Source organism: Euleptes europaea, chromosome 7 (genome assembly GCF_029931775.1).
Source record: "Euleptes europaea isolate rEulEur1 chromosome 7, rEulEur1.hap1, whole genome shotgun sequence".
In the NCBI taxonomy this organism is placed as follows: domain Eukaryota; kingdom Metazoa; phylum Chordata; class Lepidosauria; order Squamata; family Sphaerodactylidae; genus Euleptes; species Euleptes europaea.
This window is the reverse complement of record NC_079318.1, coordinates 33,852,323-33,871,418: the sequence shown is the minus strand read 5'-3', so window position 1 is coordinate 33,871,418 and position 19,096 is coordinate 33,852,323. Positions and strand designations below refer to the sequence as shown.

The following is a 19,096-nucleotide window of genomic DNA, read 5'->3' as shown; positions in this document are numbered from 1 at the left end:
GCAAAAGTTTGAATCCAAAGTTGGTGTCAAAATGGCAAACAAACCCTGACAGCAAAGGGGCATAATTTTCTGTAATCGGACACATTACTCATCAAACTAGGTGACAACTAACTCATGGTTCTCATGCAGAATAACAAAAACATTTCTTCTTGAATTTAAAATTGACAGGGTTCCTTGATAAACAGGCATAAGGGACTGCTGATGCATGCTGTGTTCTGATGGCTCTGTTATGTTCATGCATTGCTTTTAATGAAATATTTACAACTGTCTTTTGATTAACATTTGTATGAAATTTTTATCAACCACATATTTATTTAGCACATTCTTCCAGCCTAGCACCATTCTATTTTACATTAGTAAATGGCATAACTCTGAGAACCTTTCAATGGAATAATAGAGCCAGTAGCCTATAAATGATTAATCAGTATATCAGCATTTTGCCAAAAGAGAGCTGCCATTCTGCAGACAGTTCTATTGCTTAAGTTAAATTGCATTGATTTCAGTGAGCATCCAGTGCTTATTTGCAGTCCAATAGTATACAGGATTGCAGCCAAAAACATGTACTGTTGAAGTCCAAATCCTCCTTTAATTTTATTTTTTTATTACATGATGTATTTTGTGATTTAAAACATTGCAAATTAAAATAGCCTATTGAAGAAGTTGCTTATCTTGAGCATTCACTAGTTCTATTTGGGTTCCAATGGGGCTGAAATTTTAATGCATTTTCATTTCTGATTTTTGTATGAACTTTTTTTCTGCCCAAGAAAGTAGTCATAGGCAAATTCAAAATGCAGGGGAGAGGATTATATATTTAGTGTTCTGGTTACTCAAAGAATATAAAATGTAAAGTTGTAACCTAGAATTATCAGAGATCACACAGATGGTGGTGGTTAGAAACTTAGTCAAGCATGCGAGCATAAGTGTATGTTTAGTAGCAATTTTAGTATGTTGGAATAATTGTATGCATGGAAGCAACCTCTGTTTGGTTTATTCTATCTAATTGTTTTCCCAGTTTTTGTAGTTTTCTGGTAATCTTTTTTGTGCTTTTTATATGTTTTGTATTTTATATATTTTCTGTTTTTTTCTTTTTTCTTTATATCTATCATTACTTATTAAAAAGAAAAAAGAAAAGGTTTAAAAAAATACAAAATGCTGGGGCAGAACAAATGATTTTAGCTTAGTTTTAGATCTCTATTAGATCAAGTAAAACAAATGGACCTTGTTATATGGGTTTAGTGAATAGTGCTGGGGAGACAGATGCTGTCGGAATCATCTGAGCGAAGCCACTCACATTGGCAAGAAAGCCAGGAAAAGTCCTTTCAGGGAAATGAGCGCCAGGCCTGATGCAGGTTGTGAAATAGAATAACATTGGACATATGTGCAAGTAGTCCTGCTTCTCCTCTTAACTGTCTTTGACAACCGATAGACATCAAAAGTATGTTTATACTTGTAGCTGGAATTCCTCCTCCTAACTCTACCAAGTTACGTAGATAAAGAGACAACGACACTGTGTAAACAACATATGAACAAGGGATGTCATGAATTGATGGAATCGGAAAAGTATGTTTCTAAGTGAAATGCCGCTCAGCCACCACATGTACACTAACTATGGCCTAAAACGCACGTTTCTGCCCAGGCTCCTCCCTGTTGATTCCCAATTTCACCCAGGATCAAATCCTCACAAACAAACGGCACTTGATTTGCTGCTGGCCGAGCGATGTGTCAACCCAAAACGAACCCGGATTTGCTCTCGAGGAGCCAAAACGTTATCCCTGGCTCGTTCAACCTACTCGGAAGCGGGGCGTGGACACGAGAGACTGTGGTTGGTCAGTGAGAGTGAATCGACCAATCACCAGGGGGAGGGGGCATTGCTGGACGACCAGGAAGTTCGTTGCTCCCATGTTTTCTGTTTGCACGGATGGAGCAGCGCACAGTTTCGCCATGGGTCATGCGTACAGATACTCCCCCGGCTTGGGTTCATTTAATCCTGGCTGGAACGGGGAGGAGCCTGGGCAGAAACCGCGGTAAGTGGCCGTGTGTTTTAGGCCTATGGATAATGCCAACCAGGCTTTGTCAAGGACAGGAAGGAACGAAGGAATGTACCAGAGTAGGGAGGGCAGAAGAGATGAGATCAGCAGTATTATGGCTGCACTGGGCCATTCATTCTACAATAGTTATCTTTCTCAACTTCATTGCCCACCAATATTGAGTTCTTACCTGACAAGTCCATATTGATGTTATAAGAAATCCATCATCTCTGAACACGTTGAAGATTTCTATGATGCCCCGAGAATAACCAAAAATAGAGATACTAGCATCAGATATAGCCAAGTTAAACGTTAGGTAATCTGTGGGCTGCAGGACAGCTCTCTGCTTGTACAACACAAAAATCACAATGCTGTTTCCAAACCAAGACATCCAACCTGGAAAAGAAAAGTAAATGGTATAAATATAAAGTTGTGAACAACGATGATAAGCCAGCCATGACACCGTTCACAGTAGAAAAGTGGTGTTGGATCCAAATTACTGAAGCAGACTGAAGCTCATGGAATGGGGCTCTCCCCCCTCCTCCTACTGCTGCAGCCTATTGACCCCCCCCCCATTCTGATTTTTTTGGGGGGAAACAAGAGACCTTCATGAACAGCATAGGGGGGAAGTGGTGTATACAGTGGATGGGAGCAACTAGCACAATTGCCCACCCACCTTCCTCTTTACCCTACCCAGTCTCCCCCCAGTCTCCCTTCAGTCTCTGATAAGCTGCCTCCTTTACAGTGGGGATCCATATAGGTTGGTTTCCCCTAAGCTCTGCACTTCCAGGGGTGAATCTGAATGACCTTCAACTGGAGTCATACCTGGCCACAACTACACATGAATCGTGTTAGAGAGGGTAGCCATGTTGATCTGCAGTAGAACAGCTGGATTCAAGCGCAGTAGCACCTTAGAGACCAACAAGATTTTTGAAGGCATGAATTTTTGAGAGTCAAAGCTTCCTTTGCCAGGTATCTTGAAAGCTCATACTTCCCAAAATTTAATTATTTTCTAAGATGCTACTGGACTTGTATTTAGCTACACATCAGTTGGTCACTGCCAGTCTAGACGACTATAATACAATCTAGGTGGAGCTGTCTTTGAATAGCTGGTGTATATTTAAATTAGATCAAAATGGATCTACCTAGTTGATGTATGGGACTAGCTGCTGAAATCATATCACACCAAGATTGCATTAGTGTTAATTTGTTTCCTAACAAAATTCGAAGTGCTGCTTGATCTTTAAAGCCCTAAGTGGGATACCTGAAGGACCATCTTCTAGTCTGAACTTAGATGCCACCCCAAGATCTCTTTCTTGGTCTGTCACTGCCAGCACAGATCCCATCAGTGTATACAGTGAGGGGGAAAAGTATTTGATCCCCTGCTAAATTTGCCCTCTGACGAAGAAATTACCAGTCCATAATTTTAATGGTAGGTTTGTTGTAGCTGTGAGAGACAGAATAACAACAGGAAAACCCCCAGAAACCCAGAAGACAAAAGTCAGAGATTGATTATAATGAGGGAAATAAGTATTTGATCCTCTATCAACCAGCCAGATCCTAACCCTAACCCTCAACCTCCTTGTAGCTGTGAGAGACAGAATAATCCCCAGAAACCCAGAAGACAAAAGTCAGAGATTGATGTGCATTATAATGAGTGAAATAAGTATTTGATCCCCCATCAACCAACCAGATCCTAACCCTAACCCTAACCCTCAACCTCCCTCGGTCTGGGGCTCCATGCAAGATCTCATCTAGTGGAGTTGCAATGATCATGAGAACGGTGATGAAGCAGCCCAGAACTACATGGGGGGAACTTGTTAATGATCTCAGGGCAGCTGGGACCATAGTCACCATGAAAACAGTTGGTAACACACTACGCCGTGAAGGACTGAGATCTTGCAGAGCCCGCAAGTTCCCCTTGCTCAAGACAGCACATGTACAGGCCCGTCTGCAGTTTGCCAATGCACATCTGAATGACCCAGAGGAGAACTGGGTGATTCAGATGTGCATTGGCCAACTGCAGACGGGTCTGTACATGTGCTGTCTTGAGCAAGGGGAATTTGCGGGCTCTGCAAGATCTCCCTGATACAGAGATCAGTTCCACTTAAGAGTTGCCAGCCCCAGGTTGGGAAATTCCTAGAGATTTGGGGGTGGAGCCTTGGGAGGGAGAGGTTTAGGGAAGGAAGCAACCTCAGCAGGGTATAATACCATAAAGACCACCCTCCAAAGCAGCCGTTTTCTCCAGGGGAACTGTCATCTGGAGGTCAGTAGTAATTCTGAGTGATCTCCAGCCCTCACCTGGAGGTTGGAAGCGCTAATTCCCCTGGAGGCAATGACTTTTTTGGAAGGTGGAGTCTATGGCATTTTACCATTCTGAGGTCTCTCTTCTCCTCAAACCCCACCCTCCCCAAGCTCCACCCCTCAAATTTCCTGGAATTTCCCAACTGGGGTTGGCAACCCTATCTCCTTCTCACCCCACAGCCAACCTACCTTTATCTGCCCCTCTGTCTTACGTTTTCGTCTCCTCCCCACTGCAGCCTCTACCTTGGAAATTATGGTCTTTCTCCATAGCAGGGACCAAAGCAGCTTACATTATTCTCCTCTCCAACTTTTTATCCATACAACAACTCTGTGAGATAGGTTAGACTGAAAGTATGTGTCTGGTTCAAAATCACCCAGTGAGCTTCCTCAGCAAGATGGGGATTCAAACCTGGGTCTCCCAGATCCTACTCTGAAGTTCTAACCACTATACCACACTGGCTTTCATAGGGTAGCTGCTGCTGAACAGTAGCAGGCAGCCAGGCCTAGTTGAATCATGCAAGTCAGGAGGTATCAAGTCACCCAGAGGTTGCTGCCGGGCCTCGGCCAACCTCCAGGTGAGATCCCCCAGAATTAAAAATGTACCCCAAACAACAGAGATCTGCCCCTCTGGAGAAAATGGCTGCTTTGGAGTATGGACTCTATGACATAATATTGAACTGAAGCCTCTCTCCTCCCAGACCCTGCCCTCCTCAGACTCCATCACACAATCTCCAGGAATTTCCCAACCTGGAGCTGGTAACCCTAGCCAGGCAAGACCCCAGTGAGTCCTCCCTCAAAGGCCAAAATAGGCCTGGAAAGGGCTCTGCCCCTGCCCTTTCTGACCGAAACTGAAGCCTGGAATCTTTGGTTGCCTAGCAACAGCCACTGAGGAAATCCATTGCTTAAAGCTGCTGTGAAGAATGCAAGAACCCAAGAAGTTGTTCTGGCTTAGGAGCCAGTTGATTGACAGCTAAGGAATTCTGGGAGGGGCCAATGAAATGGTAATGTTCAGAACTCAGGGAGAGAGAGAGTTCAGCACCAGAGTTCAGTACAGACAGAGGTCTAAGCAGCTAGTATGAGTTGTGGGCTGTCTCAGAAGGATTTGTCCTCAGGAGTTAAAATCAAAGGAATACTACTTGTATTGTTTGACCAAGACAGGGTCAGCAACTGGCTCATAAGGACGTTAACTCTGAGTGTGTAGATTGTGTCTTGGTATTGAAATTGGGAGATAGCTCTGGAGGAAAGAGAGTTCTCAAAACCAGGAAGTCAACTCAGGTGTATTGAGGATCCCTAAAGGGTTGAAAAGGGCAGCAGGAAAAGAGGAAGACCCAACAAGAGATGGATTGACTCAAGAAAGGAAGCCACGGCCTTCAATTTGCAAGATCTGAGCAAGGCTGTCAAAGACAGGACATTCTGGAGGACTTTCATTCATAAGTGTCAGTGAGGGCACCCAGTCGGACCCGGGATGAGTAAGCTCCGTGCTCTTTCCCCTCCCCTTCCATTCCCATGGGAAAAGGGACAGAGACTGGGAACTGTAACACCTCCACTTCAAAGCCTTCCCGTTGTAAATCTGAGGTCGACCTTTCTAGTGTCATTCCTAACACCTTGTGGAAGCTTCAAAGAAACTTGATGTTTTTGCATTTCAAAGCCTACTTGTAATTAATTCTTTGTATGTTCTATATATGCTGTATCTGTCTTTCTCTTGCCATTCTGTCGTTGGATTTCTCAAGGATACTGATCTCGTAAGCTTCTCTGAAATAAACTTTAAACTCTCTGTAACGTCTGGAGTGAAGTTTATATTACTGGAATGCTACGAGGTACTGAAACCCTGACAATAGGGTCGCCATGAGTCGGAAGCGACTTGACGGCACTTAACACACACATGCACAAAGGGTTGAAGAGAATTATTCTCTAGAGTCCAGAGTGAACCCAGTCCAGTTTAAGGATTAAAGTGGTGAAGTAACTGATAAACTAAAGAAAGCCTCTCAGTGAAAACAAGTATCCAGCATTTTGAAGTGAATTTAGTGTTACCATCTGAAAACAACCAATCCTCTATTATACATATACTTAAGTGTGAAGTGCTTACTCTTTATTGGTTTATGACCAACCTGTTACCGTTCTGAAACCAAGTTTACCTGTTCAAATCCTCATCCTACGTTGCTGTTATTAATAAAATCTGTAGTTTTGACCTTTTACCTCACCAGGCCTTTGTGTGCCCTCAATTTCTGACAGACATAATTTCACTGAAAGATAGTTCTCCCCCTCGATCCATGACAACTTTAATAATTTCTGGATTTTTAAAAAACCCTAATGTATTTTTTTACATTTCAGATTTTTCTGCAAACCTAAGGCCCTTTTCAGGTTTGTAGAAATATCTATCGCGCCCGCTCACAACCCCACTCACCAGATTTAAGTATCCAAAGATTTGGCCGACTTCATGATTAGAATATAAGATTGTATTAAATAGCATACCTACTTGTGCCTAAAATACACAAAGTTTGTATTATGACAGTGACTTAAAGTGGGAATCAAAAATATTCTTTAGATTATTACATACAGAGATGCAATATTAAGGTGCACTTTTTGAAATGAGAGCAATCAAGTGCAAACATTTTTATTGCACAATGTTAAAATTCTGTTTTGCTTCCACCTCCTGCATTCATACTTACATAAAGTTTGCTACACAGTGCAAATGTGTTTCTTTTTAGTCCCCTAGCAGCATACCTATTAAAAAGGAATTATTTTAGCATTTAAACATGTTTCAGTTAGCTAAAGCCAGCATATGGACTTTCTGGAACATTAAATATAGGTTTTTATGTGTGTACATACAATATAAAGAAGATAGTTGCATTGCCAAACAAATCTTCAGTTTAGTTTATCTGAAGAGCAGCATGAATTATGTGCAGCATGGTTAGTTACAGGTACTTAGATCGAAGATAATTAGTCCCATGAAATGGCTATAACCCAACAAGTTTATATGCCGGTATTTCAGTTTACCTGAATTGTGATTTGATTGATATGTTTGCTCTCCTCATCCTTGCCCTTTCAGGAACTTAAATGTTTGTCTTTAAAAAAACATATATTTTTATACATATAAGGAAAATGAATTGTAATTTATAACACCTTGCCCCATAATATAAACACAGTAGAAATTCCCGTGAAAGATTATATGCATGATTAATTTTGCAGTGCTTAATTCATAGTACCATCCTAAGCAAAGTTACACCCTTCTAACACTTAGAAAGGTGTAGCTGTGCTTAGTTTAGGATGGCACTGCCAAAACACAACCTGTACATACCCAAAGCAAGCAAATAGAAGCCAATAACAGTCTCTCCTTGTTCTGTGAAGGGAGTTTCTCTGGTCAGAAAGGTAATGTTGTTGTTCCTCCATGGAGCTTGAGGAGACAATGGGAAAGACATTTCCAGCAGACTCTGAACCAGAACTTGCCCGTTTCCAAAATGCTTGGAGCAAGCAGGGGGGGAAATGGCCCCTGCTTGCTATATTCTATGGAACTGAGCTCTGAGAAAGACAAAGCAGAGGGAAATCTAAGGAGACAAGAAGGAGATTTGCAGCTTGCTGGCTTGCTTGTATTTGCTAATCCTATCTATTAATACTAGTGATCTGTGAAGGCAAAGCAGCAGGGTTTTGCCACTTACCTGGCTCTGCTGCATACTTTTCTAGGTAAAGGATGCGTATTTGGCCTACAATGAATGCCAATAAAAGTTAAAGGTATTTAAATCTGAATGCTACTCCTTGCAAAATCAAATGAACATTTAATGACCTCTTTCCAGAATAGATTAGCAAAACAACAACAACAACAACAACAACATTTCTATTCCATTCTCTTCCCGACCAAGGCCAGGATCAGAGTGGCTAACATTTGTTAAAGTACAATACAAACACATGATATATACAATAAATTCAATACAGCTCTAAACATAAAATCTGACCATAAAAGCGGTTGGCGCCTAATATTAGCCCACAGGTCCATGACGAGCCTGGGGAAAGGCAATCAGAACCCCATTTAATCTCAATATGATGGAACACAGAAAGCAGAGGGAAGGGAGGCCAGCTAAGATATACTGTTGCTGCCCTCAACCATAGGCCTGGCGGAACATCTCGGTCTTACAGGCACTGTGGAACTGTGCTAGATCCTGCAGGGCCCTCGTCACACTAGAGAGAGAGTTCCTGAAAAAGCCCTGGCCCTGGTTGAGGACAGCTGAACACTCTTCGGGCTCGGGATCACCAGTAGGTTGTTAGTTGCAGAGCGTAATGCTCTCTTGGGGACGTAACAGGAGATTCGGCCCCATAGATATGATGGCCCCAGACCATTTAGGGCTTTAAAGGTCAAAACCAGCACCTTGAACCTGATTCGGTTCGCCACCTGGAGTAGGGTTGCCAACCTCCAGGTGGTTGGAATTCAAAATATGGCACCAAATAAATGTTTCCAATATAGGAAAGAGACAAAGCAATACTTGCAATTAGAAGAATACTTTTGCCGTCCCAAGATACAGGAAAGGTACATTCCTTTAAATTTTGAATGAATTTTGCACGGAAAGATTGAAGGCTTGAGAAAGTCTACACGAAATGGAAGCTTACCGGATCTCCATTGCTTTATGTCTGGGCTTTACGTCTGGTTTCCGTTGCTATGTGATATATTTATGAACATTATAGACAATGAACTGATATGAACTGAGCGTTTACGCCGGCATATTTTCACAACTGTGTTTGTTTTGGGACTTCACCCATTGTTGTATATTTGTTGCTTTAGAAGTGTACCTGTTTTCAATATCCTCATTATATTCTTCTAATTGCAAGTATTGCTTTGTCTCTTTCCTATATTGGAAACATTTATTTGGTGCCATATTTTGAATTTCATGCTCCTGTAAGCACTTGTAAGCCGTTTGTTTGATTACAACCTCCAGGTGGTGGCTGGAGGTCTCCCGTTATTACAAGTGATCTCCAGCTGATAGAGATCTGTTCACCTGGAGAAAATGGCCGCTTTGGCAATTGGACACTATGGCATTGAAGTCCCTCCTCCCCAAACCCTGCCCTCCTCAGGCTCTGCCCCCCAAACCTCCTGCCCATGGCAAAGAGGGACCTGGCAATCCTAACTCAGAGCCAATGCAGTTGTTGGAGCACTGGCTTAATATGTGCTCTCAGCAGGATCCAGGTAAGGACCTGCACTGCAGCATTTTGAACCAGCTGAAGTTTCCAAATCAGTCTTGAGGGCAGCCCTACATAGAGCGAGTTACAATAATGTAGTCTGGAGGTGACCATTGCATGGATCACTGTGGCTAGGTCACTGTGCAGTAGTCTTCAGTCATTGGGTCAGGACCCTCATGTTGGCTGTGGCACCCGAGCTGCTGGGTTATGAGCCCCCACAGAGCCACTATTTTTTTTGGGGGGGGGGGTGATATTTGAAAGAACCCTGCTGCAAATGTATATGTATAGAGAGCAAGTGTGCCATATCTCTTGTCTGTCTTTGTACGCATGCAGAGAGGAGCAACAAAATAGCAAGGTGAAGTCAGTCAGCTTTGAAGATGATTCTGCTCCTTCACAATTCCTCACTATGGTCCATTTCATGGTGTCAGTCTGTGTTTCCGGTCCTTTGGCTCTCTTGGTCTGTTGCCATGGTCCTAGCCTTGACACAGGTGAGCTTGTAGTTTTGGCTCCTTGTCTCCTTGTCACATGGTTCTGATGTCATGGAACTTCCTATCACATGGTTGCAGCTCAGTGGGTCCCGAAGACCATTGCCATTCGTATGAAATAAGCACATGACAAGAGCATTCCCAAAAAGCTGATGGATAATTCTGTTTTCTCTTTGCAAGATACCAAGACATCTAATAAGCCGGTAGACCTCTGTGAATAACTTTAAATTCTTCACTTGTGTCCAGAGTTGACGGGGTAGGAAGCAACAACACTGGGCCCACCTCTGCCTTCTCCGGACTTTGGCCAGGCTCGAGGGCCGCAGAGCCATCCCAATGCAAAGCAAACAAGCCGTACCTGGGGCCAGGAGCAAAGCTGGGGGGCCGACAGCACTCCACAGAGGCTGCAGCAGGATGATGCTGGCTCCAAAGTGACATCATTAGCCCCAGCCGGCCGATGGAGCAGGTAGGCCGGCAGACGCAGGAGGAAGATCCAGAGCCTGCTGGAGGGTGAGACAATGGAAGGCATCCCAGGTGTGGTGTCTCTGCAGCAGTCTTGCAAGCCCCAGCAGGGCGGGCACAAATGGTCCACAGCTGGGGGAATGGGCGGGGGCAACCGGAAAGGCTGGCAATGCCTGATCAGGGCCAGCTGGGGTTGGCACATCCAGGGCTTGATAGGAGGGTGAGTGATCGGGCGGAATACCAATGGGGGAAAGACAGTGTCTGAGTCAGGAAGAGGAGAATGAAGGAACCAGGTGGCACAACCTCCTTCCTCTCCATATCTGAGGCTTCTGGGATTCCTGGGTGTCACTCATCACAGAGGGCATTCCAGAGGGCAAGGGGATGTCGCAGGGGCTTCACAACTTGTGACTTTGTTAATTAACAATATTTGCTTGAAATGGGTTCTGCTTCAAAAGATTTGAGAACCATTATTTTAATTGCCAGCCAGAGTAGACAATAATTACCTTGATAGACCAAAGGTCGGACTCCGATTAAGGCAGCTTCATGTAGAACATTAAACATTCTACAACATTTAATGAACAGTTTTCTGGTTTTTAGTCCAGATATAGCACTCAAGCTAGACAGGGTGTATGTTTTTTTAGTTCTAATAAGCCAGGGTTCCCGCCTTTTCGGGAGCCATATTTGCTGCCCCGGGGGGAGGAAAGAACGATCGCAGCAGAGGGGGAGGGCGATCTGGTCCGGCCGGCCGACATGTGCGTTTGCGCGCGCACGCAGGCTCGTGCCGGTCCCGATCTGCCTGGATACAGCCCTCTCATTGGCTGGGACAAGGAGGGGTCCCAGCCAATGGGGGCGGAAGACGGGAGCTGGGAGGCGGCGTGGCTAGCCTCGGCCCGATAGTATAAAAGGGGGAACGGGCCCGCCCACAGCTCACTCCGTTTTTTCTTTGCGAACCAACCCACCCTCCCTATTGTTATTGTGCTTACAGTCACAGCTTGGGGCTGTGGTTCAGCATGGGGATGTGTCACTTTGGGGGGGAAGCACCATAGGAATTGGTCGCTTCCCTGGTTTTGGGAACCCTAGTCTATGGGTTTTGGGGGAGGCTTCAGGGACATGCCCTGGCGGCAGGGCAGGTGTCCGCCTCTTCCCAAGTGGTGGGGGATAACACCCAGTGGCGCTCGTCCTGGTGTCATCCTGGTACTGCCATCCCGGTTGCCCACAGCGGGAGCGCTGTGGGCAGACGTTACTTCATGGCCGTTGTGGAAATGGCCTGGGCACTTGACACATCACACATGCTGCGCCACAAGGGTCGCAGCTGTTTGCCAATTCCAAGCTGTGGCCAATTTATTCCAAAATTCATTCAATTCCTTACAATTAAATGTTAATAATGTTGTTGTTTAATAAAGTTGTGTTTTAATAAAATGTTAACTTTGAAAATTGTTTCAAAATTTATTGAGCAGCGATGTTCCTTTTAAATAACCCTGGGTCAGCAATGCCTTTTAAAGATATTTAAGCAGTTCATACTGTCAAAGGAAAGGGAGGAGTTATGGCTCCTATGAAATGTTGCAGTTCTACAGACATTTCCAGCTGATAGCAACACAGTACCTGTATTTGTGGACTGCAGAATGAATGCAGTGTAGGTGATCAAGGGTTTCTTGCAAGTTGTTACAGTGAGCGGGTTCATTACCTGCTAAGCTGCATTTCTACCATTGACTCAAATATGTTGTTTTGTGGGAATGTGCAGCACTCGCAATATGACACACAACAGAGACAGATCTTGACCGACCTATAATTTCAAGAAAACCTTGAGCACTCACAGAGGTAACATAACTTCAGCTCAAACCTCATCACCAAGATTATGAGCCCTCAAAGCATCTCTATTGCTAATCCACTTCACCTGCATGTCTGTCTAGAGGAAGAGCTTGTTCCTGCTTGTCCTGTTCTCAGAGAAGCAGACTGAGTTCTGGGTGTTTGTACTGAGGCACAGAAAGATTTTTTTTTTTTTTGGTAAAAAAAACCCTACACCCTTCAGGACAAATTAATAGCTATCTTTTATCTGTTGCTGCCAGCTAGCATTTCCTTTATTTGTCATAATTATTGTCATCCTGAAAGAGGAAAAGAAAAAGACAGTGATTGAGACGCAATTGTTAAACTTAGCACTGGTCCTAAGAAACAAAGAAGAGGTAGAATACATCAGCCTTGAGGTTAACAGGCAATCCTTTGCTTTGAATAAGGGAAGGAGGCAGTGAGGATATTTATTCAGCCTGCGAGGAAACCTTTTCTCCTTTAAACTGAATTATGTCCCATTTGTTTTGTTGGTATTTTTTTCAGCAATAGCTGTGATTGGAAGTGTCCTGAGTGCTGGCCTTTCTTTAAAATCTTATTTTAAATGTTTATTAAAGTATTTTCTTAATTTAAAAATAATAATCCAGTTTTTATGCCATTAGCAGTATTTCTTTGCAGTAAACAACCTGCGCTTCCCGCTTATGTAGCTTCATACCTGCCAGCTCTAAAATTACAACATGGCAGGTCTTTGAGCATATAGCTTTGATCCTTCATTCTAGTTTGGCCTTTCTCCCTGCTTGCTCCTGTAGCCAAAAGAAATGAAAAGCCTCGATGGATGACTGATGAAACTCTTAAAATTGCTAAAGACAGACAAGAAGCAAAAGTAAAAAGTGACAGAAATAGAATCAGAAGTCTAAATGCATCATTCCAGCAACTGGCACGTAGAGACAAACTATGATAATAACCAGTGTAAAGAAACAGAAGAGAACAACAAAAAACCAGTGCAAAGAAACAGAAGAGAACAACAAAAAAGTAAGAACGAGGGATCTGTTCCACAAGTGGTCCTGAGGAAAAACAGTCTCCCATAGGAAAGGTATTCTTGCCATTTATTAAAGGAGTCACTGATAGGATGGAGAAACTTTTGAAAAACATAACCTACAGTGTTTAAACCATTAAGAAAATACAACAGATGCTACGATCAGCAAAAGACAAAAGAGACCCCCTCACCTCTGCAGAAGTATATTGTATACCTTGCAGTTGTGGACAAGTTAACATCGGGACCACACAACGCAGCATACAAACAAGGATAAAAGAACATGAAAGATACTGCAGCTTGGCCAACCTGAGAAATCAGCAGTGGCTGAACATGGACTGACCCAAACAGGACACAGGGTCTTATTCCAAGACACTGAAAGACTGGACAATTCTACCAACTATTTTGTCAGATTGCCCAGAGAAGCCATTGAAATTCATAAACATCAGCACAACTTTAACAGAAAAGAAGAGAGTTTAAGAATGAATAAGGCTTGGCTTCCTGTCCTGAAAACCTCCAGACTAACAAAGACTACAGTCCACAATAGCCATGCGGATTAGCCTTCGATTCCACATGTTAATAGATCACTTCAGGATACAATGGTTCCACATGAACATACCACACCCTCATTTGCACATTATCTTGATACGTACAGGACAATGATTAGCACATTACCTTTAATACTTTGCAGGACAATGACTCAGCTCAAACCCAACCCCCTTCTGACTATATATTACTCTTCCTATACACTTGACACTGAGAGACACTGTCCTTCAGTGTTACTCCTCTGAAGATGACTGCCACAGCTGCTGGCGAAACGTCAGGAAAGAAAATACCAAGACCACGGTCACACAGCCCAGATAACCTACAAGAACCGACTACAGTAACTATTGGACCATCCCATTAATTTCTCACATGAGTAAAGTGATGCTCAAAATCTTACAGCAAAGACTGTTACCATATATGGAATGAGAAATGCCAGATGTTCAAGCTGGATTCAGAAGAGGAAGAGTCACTCAAATTCATATTGCAAATTTACGTTGGTTACTGGAACATACAAGAGAATTTCAGAAGAAAATCAGCTTGTGTTTCATAGATTACAGCAGGGTTGGGGAACCTTTTTTCTGCCAAGGGCCATTTTGATATTTATAACATCATTCGGGAGCCGCACAAAATTATCAACTTAAAAATTAGTGCACTGTATTTAATTAATTAAACATGAATTTAATTAAACATAGAATGGCCACAATGCAAACCTTCTCATATCAAAAGGTATACATGCATACAAATCCAATAACCATACATTAACATCCTATATATGCAAATCTAAATGTCCTATGCAAGGTTTGTACTGCAATGAAACAATCCATATGAAGTCTTAATGTGGCTGCAGCCTAAGACTGAGACCATTTCAATATGCACACAGTGTCCAGTCCAAAGGTTTTTCCATCGGGTCAAGCAGGGGGGAAGGGGGGAGATGGCAGCATGAGTTTCGGGTGCCCCAGCAGGGTTGTGGTCAGGGGATCGCCCTGCCACATGGGTCACAGGCGAGCTGGGAGGGGAAGGAAGGTTTGGGGATGGCATGGCCAGAGAGCCTGCTTTACCTGTTGGCCTCGGGGGAAAGCGAGGGGTTCAAGCCACGGTGCGGCCAGCGTGCAGGCCAGCAATGGGGGAGACGGCGGCAGGCACTTCGGGCGCCCCAGCAAATTCAGGCCGTGGCACAAGCCGGCGAGGGGGGAGGCGGCGGCACGCGCTTCGGGTGCCCCAGCAAATTCAGGCCGTGGCAGCAAGCGTGCAGGCCGGCGAGGGGGGAAGCGGTGGCACGCGCTTCGGGAGCCCCAGCAAATTCAGGACGCAGCGTGGGGTTGCGCACGGGGGATCGCCCCGCCGCATGGGTCACATGCGAGCTTGGAGGGGGAGGAAGGATAGGGGACAGCATGGCCAGAGAGCCTGCTTTACCTGTTGGCCTTGGGGGAGAGTGAGGGGAGGGCTGCATAGGAGCCCACTGAGCCGGTGGAGGGTCACGGCCAGTGGCAGGCCAGCAAGGGGGGAGATGGCGGTGTGAGCTTCGGACGCCCCAGCACCTTCAGGCAGTTGGGCTGCTGAGAGAACCAGCCTGGACAGGCACATGTTTTGTCTCTCTCTCTAGGAACAGGAAGCAGGGAACAGGAAGCGGGGAGACTTGAGAGAAACACCCCCGTCTTGAGTTTTGTGCGCCTGCGCTCCCGCCTGCCAGCAAAACTGAAGTGCCAAGAGGAGGGCCTGGCTAGCAACAACTATCTCCCTGGAGCTCCCAGCCTCGGCAGGCAGGCCGCGGGCCAGGTAAAATGATCTCGTGGGCCGGATCTGGCCCATGGGCCGGAGGTTCCCCACCCCTGGATTACAGCAAAGCTTTTGACAGTATGGTCAAAAGTTTTAAAAGAAATGGGCGTGCCACAACAGCAGATTGTTTTTATGTACAACCTATACTCTGGACTGTTAGGCTACTGTTAGGACAGAATATGGAGAATGGTTTCCAATTGGCAAAGGTGGCAGGCAAGGATGTATTTTATCTCCCAGTCTGTTCAGTCTGTAAGCAGAACATATCATAAGGAATGATGGATTAGATTTAGAGGGAGTGAAGATTGGTGGAAGGGGTGTTAACAATTGGGATATACAAATGACATCACATTACTGGCAGAAAATAGTGAAGACTTGAAATGACTACTGATGAGAAGGAGAAGGTGCCAAAGAAGGATTACAGCTGACCATCAAGAAGACAAAAGTAATGACTACTGGGGAATTACACAACATTAAGGTTGACAATGAACAAACTGAGATTGTTGAAGATTTTCTATTTCGAGAGACTGCAACCAAGAAATCAGAAGGAGATTGAGGGAGCAATCCTAAACAGGTCTAATCAGATGTATGTCCTGTGCTATTCAATGGGGCTTACTCCTAGGAAAATGTCTTTAGGTTTGCAGCCTGAGACTGGGAACGGCATCAATGAAGGAGCTAGAAGAGATTCTTAAGTGTAAGGATGTGTGACTGGCAACCAAGATCAAGGTAATTCATGCCACAATATTCCCTGTTACTTTGTGTGGGTGTGAAAGTTGAACAATGAAGAATGCTGACAGGAGGAAAGTTCATTCATTTGAAATGTGGTGTTGGAGGAGAGTTTTACAGATGCCGAGAACCGTCAAAAAGACAAATAAGTGGTTCTAGATAAAATCGAACCTAAACTCTTCCTAGAAGCTAAAATTACTAAATTGAGACTATCGTACTTTGGTCACATTATGAGAAGACAAGACTCACTGGAAAAGACATTAATGCTAAGAAAAGTTGAAGGCATCTAGAAAAGATGAAGCCCCAACATGAGAGGAAGCCCCAATGCAATCAAGGAAGCCATGGCCTTCAGTTTGCAAGACCTGAGCAAGTCTGTTAATGATAGGATGTTTGGAGGTCATTAATCCATGTGGGTTTGTGTAAAGTGCCGTCAAGTCACAACTGACCTATGGCAACTCCAGCAAGGGGCTATCAAGGCAAGTGAGAAGGAGACGTGGTTTGCCATTGCCTTTCTCTGCTGGGCCTTCCTTGTAGGTTTCCCTTCCAAGTGCTGACCCAGCTTAGCCTCTGAGATCTGACAAGATTGGGGTATACCATGCTGCCTTCCATCCCCATTAATTCATAGGGTTGCCATAAATTGGAAGTGACTTGACAGCGCTTCACATACATGTACAAAACATTACACTGACACTGGAGTATATCTGGGGACAGATGAATTTAGGAAGCCAACTAAGTCCTGTCCTATTCACAGCATGCCCCAATGCCACCCAGCACTGGGTGTAGGGCTGTCGATTCGGTTCGGCCGAACTGAAAAACAGCCGAATTTCCCGATTCAGTGGTTTTTAGTTCGAGACGAACCGAACTTAAAAATGGCGGGAAACCGGGGAGCCGAATTCAGCGAGTTCGGGAGTTCACTAATAAATCCGGCAAATTCGGGGCCGTCAGTAAGCACATTCTCCTCCCCCGGCCAATCGGTGGCCAAGCTGGGTCTTCTTCTGGCCAATCAGTCAGGATTGAGTACTGGAGGAATCAGCTGCTGCGCGGCCGGGCCGGGGAGAGAGAGAGTGAGAGAAATCCTCGTGTGTGTGTGGGGGGTGCTTGTGCACATTCGCTCCTTTCCGTGGCTTCAGGGGGTGCATTTTTTGGGGTAAAGACCCCAAATTTTCAGTGGAGCTTCAGACAAGCCTTCTTAAGAGACCCCCCAAGTTTTGTAAACATTGGGTCAGGGGGTCCCGAGATATGGGCTCCCCCCTTTTCTCTTTCCGTGGCTGCAGGGGGTGCATTTTTAGGGGTACAGACCCCAAACTTTCAGTGGAGCTTTAGTCGAACCTTCTTAAGAGACCCCCCAAGTTTTGTAGACTTTGGGTCAGGGGGTCCCGAGATATGGGCTCCCCCCTTTTTCCTCCCCCCTTTTCCATTTCCGTGGCTGCAGGGGGTGCTTTTTTGGGGGTGCAGCCCCCAAACCTTCAGGATATCTTCAGACGAGCCTTCTTAAGAGACCCCCCAAGTTTTGTAAAGATGGGTTCAGTGGAGGCAGAAATATCGGCTCCCCCCTTTTCTCTTTCCGTGGCTGCAGGGGGCGCATTTTTGGGGGTACAGACCCCAAACTTTCAGCGGAGCTTCAGACAAGCCTTCTTAAGAGACCCCCCCAAGTTTTGTAAACATTGGGTCAGGGCCCCCTGAGATATGGGCTTTCCCCTTTTCCCTATTGGGATGAATGGGATCCTGTATGCATCTCCAGAGCAAAACGTCCTGTGCTTAAATGGAATTGTCTTGGATTACCCAGTCCTCCTCCCACCCCTCCTGATGGAACAGAAGACAGCCACAGTAAGACCCCTTTGGGGGCTTTAATCTATACTTTTTCTCCTGTGTGTGGGGGGGGAAGCAGAGTCTGTGTGTGTGTGGGGAGGGAGCAGTTTCTGTGGGTGGGTGGGGGAACCAAAGGGGGCTTTTGCCCGTTCTGCCTGGGGTGTGTGTGCCCCCTCGAGTCTCTCTGTCCCTGGTTTGACGGGGGGCTTCAGTGTGTCCTCAGGTTTTCCCTCATTCATAATATCGGTTAGGTCTATTTTGATACTTGCTCAAAACTGGTTTTCAAATGGTGACTTAAAGAATGCATTTGCCTGGTCCCAGTCCGATGCAAAAGGGGAAATTCCACCCCCTCCTGCTCCTTATGCATAGCTAGCTGCCTCTGTCCCCTTCCATGCTTTGCACGGTTGCAAAGGTGTTGCTTTGCAGGGTTGTGTTGCTTTGCAGTTGTGTTGCTTTGCAGTTGTGTTGCTTTGCAAACTTCTTAGCACCTGCCCCGACCTTTGCATGTTTGCAAAGGTGTTGCTTTGCAGTTGTGTTGCTTTGCAGTGTTGCTTTGCAGTTGTGTTGCTTTGCAAACTTCTTAGCACCTGCCCCGCCCTTTGCATGTTTGCAAAGGTGTTGCTCTGCAGTTGTGTTGCTTTGCAGTTGTGTTGCTTTGCAAACTTCTTAGCACCTGCCCCACCCTTGCTCTCATCAGCTGTTTGTCGGGGCTGGGAGCTTTGTGCGTGGGCGGCAAGCTCTGCTCAGAGATGCACATTAAGGGTGGGGGGGGACCCCTTTTGGGGCCCATATCTCAGCCCTCCCTGACCCAATCTTTACAAAACTTGGGGGGTCTGACAAGAAGGGTCCTTTGAAGGGACCTCTACCCCCAAAAATCCCTTCCCAGAGCCGCGGAAAGGCGCGGTTGTGTTTTTAATGGCTTTATTCGGCCAATTTTTTTCCCGAACTTTGAATTCCCGCCGAATTGCACGGACCCGAAGTGGGGG

At 45.2% G+C, this 19,096-nt stretch overlaps 1 protein-coding gene across 1 annotated transcript in view; it reads right to left on the bottom strand.

Annotated features, from left to right (window-relative positions):
* LOC130481004 (opsin-5-like) overlaps positions 1–7,753 on the bottom strand; it is a 29,976-nt gene extending 22,223 nt beyond the window's left edge. The window contains exons 1-2 of the mRNA XM_056853642.1: positions 7,630–7,753; positions 2,218–2,423 (exon numbers count right to left, since the gene is read on the bottom strand). Coding sequence (XP_056709620.1) covers positions 2,218–2,423; positions 7,630–7,750 — 327 coding nt within the window. The 5' untranslated portion in view covers positions 7,751–7,753. The remainder of the gene's footprint in view (positions 1–2,217; positions 2,424–7,629) is intronic.
* Between the last annotated feature and the right edge of the window lie 11,343 nt (positions 7,754–19,096).